At 45.0% G+C, this 6,296-nt stretch overlaps 1 protein-coding gene across 1 annotated transcript; it reads left to right on the plus strand.

The window, feature by feature from the left end:
- Positions 1-398: 398 nt before the first annotated feature.
- Positions 399-6,296, plus strand: CUNH11orf58 (chromosome unknown C11orf58 homolog). The gene is made up of 5 exons (XM_068148074.1): positions 399-523; positions 824-904; positions 2,188-2,248; positions 3,991-4,100; positions 5,073-6,296. The coding sequence occupies exons 1-5, from the start codon at positions 464-466 to the stop codon at positions 5,280-5,282; spliced, it is 522 nt and encodes a 173-aa protein (XP_068004175.1). The 5' UTR covers positions 399-463; the 3' UTR covers positions 5,283-6,296.

Below are 6,296 nucleotides of genomic sequence, written 5' to 3' on the forward strand. Positions count from 1 at the left end.
CAGCTCTGGGGCTGGAAGCTCCTTACTCTCCCTCATTTCCCCAGGGCCACTCCATGCCTGCCCGGCAGCTGCGCCGCGCGTGACGCCACACCAAGACGTGCAACTATGATGCCTCCACAGCCACCGACTCAACGAACATTCGCAGCGCCAACCCGCCACCTCCACCACGCTCAACACACCACCGCCCCGCCCATGTGCCACTGCTCCGCCCACGCCTCCCTCAGGAGGTGGAGCCCGGGGATGGCCCGGGCCCTGCCAATCACCAGACGGGGCCCCTCAGCCGCCGCCGCGGAGCCCTGTGGGACGGGTAGTCCCAGCCTGCCCGCGCCGCGTTGTCGCGTGCCGGTAGAGAACTACCAGTCCCGATGCACCCCGCGGTCGGCCTCAGCCGTGACCTGCCGCTGGCCGAGGGAGCGGCTCCGACAGGAAGGCGGCAGAGGGGCCCGGTCACCCAGCCGCAGCGATGAGCTCGGCCAGGGAGTCCCAGGGCCACCACGGCCACAAGCGAGCGGCCTCCCCCGATGTAAATGGGCGCGGGGCTTGGGGCAACGGGAGGTGGGGAGAGGGAGGACGAAGAGGCTACGGCGGGGCCCCGGTGCGGCGCCCGAGTGCCGTGGCGGGACGCAGGGAAGGCCGCGGCCTTCCCGGGCGTGCTAATCCTGGCCGCCCCCATCCTGTCGCTAGGCCCTGTCCGGGGGGCAGCGGCCGGCGGAGGCGTCACGGGGGAGGCTGTGGCGGGGGGAGGGTGAGGGGCCCCTCGGGGATCGGCGGGCCCGCCTCGGCGGAGGGGGAGGACGGGCGGAGTTAGCGTGTGCTCCCGCAGGGCTCCAGCAGCTGGGAGGCGGCGGACCTCGGCAACGAGGAGCGTAAGCAGAAGTTCCTGCGGCTGATGGGCGCTGGGAAGGTAAGGCCGCCCCCTCCCCTCAGTCCCACGGGCACACAGGGACCCGAGGAGGAGGAACACCGCCCCAGCGGCTGCGTGGGGTTTTCTGTTTGCCGTGCAACCAAAGCGCCCCGGAAGGAGGCCGCCGCAGGCCGCAGTGCTGCGAATGGCGAGAACAAACCTCGCCGAAGCCGTTTTGCTTTGGCATTCTTCTGAGGAGGATCTGTGTTTCACAACTGCCCTGTCTACAGCGGTAAAACGCGAAACAGGGCCCGAAGTTGACAGGTCTCGGCTCTGCAGCATCCTTCCCCCCCCCCCCCCCTTATACGTTTAGACCAGCTACTTTGCAGACCTTTTTGAGGGAGGCTGTGATACTGTGATAGAAACTAACAAGCCTGTGCACGAGGTCTGTGAAATTATCTTCTAGAGGGGGAAAAACAAAAAAAAAAGTAGCAGATAGACTAAACCACCAAAATAGTAAATCTAACTAATCCAGGAAATATTGAGGAAAAAATACTTTATTTCTACTGTTGGTTGGATTTTGGTTTTGGATGCTGCAAAACTAGTAACATAGAGTTGTGGGTTTCCCATGTACAAAATGGTGTTTCAGTATTGCAATTCTACTTACCTTCAAGACCAATAATTTTACATGCATTGGTTTATTTTGCTTGAATACAGTATTTTTGTAAGCTAGAACATTTTACATTATTAAAGATTTTAATACTTCCTAGTGGATTGGAATATAATATGCTCTTACAACATCCCACTAATCATAACTTCTACTTGGATACTTAATGCTGCTTGCTATGTAATGTCAATTCTTGTCTATGGGGATGCATGTGCTAATGAGCAACTGCAAAGCCAGTAACTTAGCAGCTCTGTGAAGGTCTTACCTGATGCTGTGACCAGTCTAAAAGTGGAACCATTGTAAGATTCACAGACTGAACTATTGCATAGTGCCGGACACAGAGACACAAAGGGTAGATTGTTAGAGCCTGAATTCACACTTGTCCAGCATTGTGGAGTAGTTTTCATACCAGTAGCAAGAAACAGAAAGAAACAGAAACAGCTTTGGGGTGTGGGAAAAGTGAAGGCTATGTAGTGGTTGGGGGTTCTTTTTCAGAAAAGTCAACAAAACTTGAGATGAAAGTAGTACATCAGAGGCAGCAGTTGTTAGTAAACTTAAAATCCTACAACTGGTTGTGAAGGTTTGGCAGCAAACCTTTTCCATGTAAGATTTCCAGAATGTCGGCAGAGCTGTCAGTGCACCCTAAAGCTCCAAAACAAACTGCCTTTTCTTTTAGAAAGAACATACTGGCCGCCTTGTTATCGGAGACCACAGATCAACCTCTCACTTCAGGACAGGTCAGTTTATCCAACAGCTGATTCCAAGTTGGAAATGGAATGCTTATTCAGGACCATCCCATGAACTTTGAGGTTCATGGATATTGCAGAGAGGGATTTCAGATTTTATGGCTGAAGTTGAAGATAGATCAGGCTGTGGAGTTGTAGAAGTTCCTAATTTCCCTTGTTAAGATAACTGATAGTATGACTGTGCTCGCTCGTCTCCTGAATTCCAGGTTCATCAAAGTACCTGATAGTCAGTTAAACTTGTGTGCAGATGCCCTGGAAATCAGGGCCAGTAGGCCCTGTATTAGTTTGCTACTGGAACAAGAAGTATGGTTTTATTGCTATTGGTACCTACAGTGTTGTACTTCCTCTGTGGTGCCAGGCATAGATGCCCAAACCTCTAAATTGTTGTGCACTGAAAAGAACAGGGTTGATTTCTCCCATGCTGCCTAAAGACCTGTTGAACAGAAAGATATCTGCCTTACAGCAACAAGGTAGAAGCAGAAAAGATCTGCAGGGTCATCTTGGCAATCAGCAATAATTTGATGTCATATAACATAAGACTGTGGTAATATTTTATCATGCTTGCTTATGTAGTAAGTCAAAGTACATCATAACCAAGCTGGGCTTGGCTGTGTAAGAGAAGCTTTGATAAAGCTGTATAGAATAGCAGCTGCCAGTGTTACAGAAAACTTCTTTCCTCAATATGCTTCACTAGTAGTTTTTCAGTTGACAAAAAATGATCTATGGATCAGAACCATCAACAGAAGGCTGAGGATTGGTTCCAGGTTCTACTGTTGGCACAGTGACTGAGAATCACCTGAACTTCCTGGAAAGGAGCCGATGCTTCCCTTGAGGAGTCAGAATGAATCAGTAACGCTCTATCATTAGCAAAGAGTTTAGGTATCTTCCCCCAACAGAAAAAAACAGCAGAATAGCTATTTTCTTAACACTTCACTTCCTCATCTAACATACAGTTATTGTCCATTTATAACAACATGCAGCTCTAACTTTCAGGTGAGGAAACATTAGTTTGCTATATAAGCTTTCAATTTTACAGAGATACAAATTAAAAACTAGACTGTTGTAGGCCCATTCAGGACAATTGAAGATTCCTACCTTTTACAAGAAGAGAGGACTGCAATAACTACTTTAGAACATTTTCCCAGTAAAAATCGCTTATTTACATAAATGTTTAAGTAAATGGCATGTAGAAGTAGCTCACAAGAATTAGTTTTCCTGCTACTTCCTAAAGATGGGAAAACGTAGAACCGTAATAACTGATTCTGGTAATTCAGGGTGCATGAAACAGTTTGAGATGCAGCTCTATAAACACAAGTGGCAGTGTTGTCCTGACTTCTGCTGCTGCATATTGTGATTTAATCATCAAAATCACACAGTATGCAGTGAAGGTCAGAAACTTTCTCCTTGCTGTGACACGTTGCAGTATTTGCAGGAAGTGATACATAGTACATTTACCTTATTCAGTAGAACATACACCATGCAACTCTGAATGCATTAGGCCTTAGAAACTTACTAGCCCATCTGTGTTTCAAAGCAATTTTGCTCGCACACTTAATAGGATTGCTTATCAAACTGATGCCTTGTGTGCAGTAATACTCAATCCAGTAGTTCAAGATGGCTAAATTGCAGCTTTTTGCCTTCTATATCAATCAGCTTTTAAAATGTGGCTTCATATAATTTGATGTCTTTGTTAATTTGAATGAACCATAACCAAAGTACACTGGACAATGCAGGGGAAGAAGACAAGAAAATGAATGAAGAACTGGAGTCTCAGTACCAACAAAGCATGGACAGCACCATGTCTGGACGAAACCGGCGCCATTGTGGACTTGGTTTCAGTGAGGTAGTAACTGCTTATTTTCGTAATGGTTTAGCTTTCATTTCACTAAGATGATCCATGGTTTAAAATTCCAGTCACCACAACTAATGGCAAACTTCTGCAAGTTGACTTAGAGGACAGACTTAGTGCAGGCACTTAACCCTTGTATGTGTATGCTGTAGTGGCCATGTAGATGCCTGGATGTGGTTGATGCTAATTCTTGTTCTGAAAAGAGATATGACATGCTTAATATTCCATAGTAGGCAGGACTGATTAAGACAGAAAGTGACAAATATATTGAATTGGGGTGTTGCCAAGGAATACATAAGGAGGCAGGATCACCATCTGCATTGATGCTTTCCATGGGAGTGAGCAGGAAAAGAAGTGCAACAGAAACCAAGAGAATTAGATTATTAGAAAGATGTCTTCAGCTTCCAAATGAAAGGTGCAATCATTTTCCCCAACTTTTTAGCACTACTTACTGCACAAAACTAGCTGATGTTTCCAGAGTGAGTAAAACCACCTACACAGTGCTGGTAATTGTTAATATTACAGCCATGGCTTTGTTCTTTAGGATCATTGGATTATACAGTGGTGTGCTCAATTTATGTCCAAAGATCAGTTGTGGACTCTTGATGGTCTGGCTGTTAGTTTCATTATGTTTCACTCCATGCCAGATACTCGAGAATTACTGTGCGCACCAAAGTAAACTGATGTGATCTGAACATTTTGAAACTCCCTTCATGGTGACTTTTGTTACTAAATGAGAATGTAGCAGATGAAATGATGGATATCATGGTTGGTGAGGTTAACTACTTCATCAGAGTTGCTTTCTGTCTACTTATCTGTCTGTTAAAGACCTGTGTTTAGCAGCAGCCCATTTCAGTACTAAATGAAAGGAGCCATTAAGCGAAACATTCTCAGTAGGAAGTTCTAAAAGCTGCGTGGTGTTGCCAGGAAATAATGATTTATCTCTCTCATCATCTGACCTTCTAGTTTCAGGAAAGTGAAGAACAAGATGAGGCTACTGGACACTCCTCTGAAGAGAGTTCAGAAGACTCTGAAAGTGGCTCTGAGTCAGAGCAAGAAGAGTCTGCAGAGGAGCTGCAAACTGCTGAAAAGCATGATGAAGCTGAGGTTCCAGAAAACAAAAAAGAAGCTAAAAGCAACTATAAAATGATGTTTGTTAAAGCCAGTGGTTCATAACTGCAGATGTAACAGCTTTGTATTTAAAGTACAGTAAGCCTTATTGTTACAGTGCAAAGTGGAGGACTGCTACAGCACAAATCTTTGTATCATGATTTTAAAATAAGACCCCATTAGATGACAAAAAGTAGTCTTTGCTTTCTGTTGCCATGGATAACATTTTTATGGGCAGAGTGGTATTGCTGTTTTTGTAAAGTGTATAAAACACTGGATGGAGAAATAAATTCTTTTTGTTCTTGCCCAAGCTTTACAATGTTACCTAATCTATCCTACCCCTTACTCCATTCCAGATAAGGAGACTTCATGTTAGTGGTTTCTTTATATCATACCCCAGTCTTGAGTTTTTAGCTTTTAAGATACATGTGACTTACTGGATGTTGCATTAGTTGTAAAATACCAATATCAGCACTATTCTGTGATGTGCTAGAGCTTTAAACAATGATTTTGTCTATAAATGCTAGTGTTGACAGGGCTAAGAGCAGAACTTGCTCACTGTGGCGACTGTATCCGAGGTCCTACAGCAGCTGGACAGGAGGTATTTCAGCAACACGCTCAGACACTGGAAGGCTGCAGTTGCTGCTGTGGCTTCAGAGTGAAGGGGGTGAGCTGTAGTTCTTTAAACCTTGCACCAGAAGAGAGTGATTTTTGAATTACTGGCTCCTGCTTAGAGCACTGAGCTGTAACTAAAACCAACAACTCCTGAAGAAACTAGTTTACTTTGAAAGAGAAAATATACTTTGATAATGAAAAGGATATAAAAACCCAGCTTTTTAGCTTTTTTAAAGTGTAGACTACAGAGTTATTGTATAGAGCCCTTCTGCCTCTTCTCCCCATACACACATCACGTAGAGGTCTAAGTCAATGATTACAAAAAGGCTGTACCTCTCAAGCTGATATGCTCCAAGAGTCAGAATTTCAAGCAACTCCTTCCAGCAAGAACAAAGGAAAGCCATTCCTCTACAAACTCAAGAGTTTATTGCATTCAACTAATTAATAAACTATCAGAACATTTTA

Source organism: Melanerpes formicivorus, unplaced genomic scaffold (genome assembly GCF_026170545.1).
Source record: "Melanerpes formicivorus ecotype bairdi unplaced genomic scaffold, bMelFor1.0.p_v2 SCAF_16, whole genome shotgun sequence".
Taxonomy (NCBI): Eukaryota; Metazoa; Chordata; class Aves; order Piciformes; family Picidae; genus Melanerpes; species Melanerpes formicivorus.

Coding starts and splice junctions, on each gene's coding strand:
- CUNH11orf58 (XM_068148074.1), top strand. CDS start 464: ATGAGCTCGGCCAGGGAGTCCCAGGGCCACCACGGCCACAAGCGAGCG. Junction 2,249..3,990: donor AACCTCTCACTTCAGGACAG/GTCAGTTTATCC, acceptor TGGACAATGCAG/GGGAAGAAGACAAGAAAATG. Junction 4,101..5,072: donor GTGGACTTGGTTTCAGTGAG/GTAGTAACTGCT, acceptor CTGACCTTCTAG/TTTCAGGAAAGTGAAGAACA.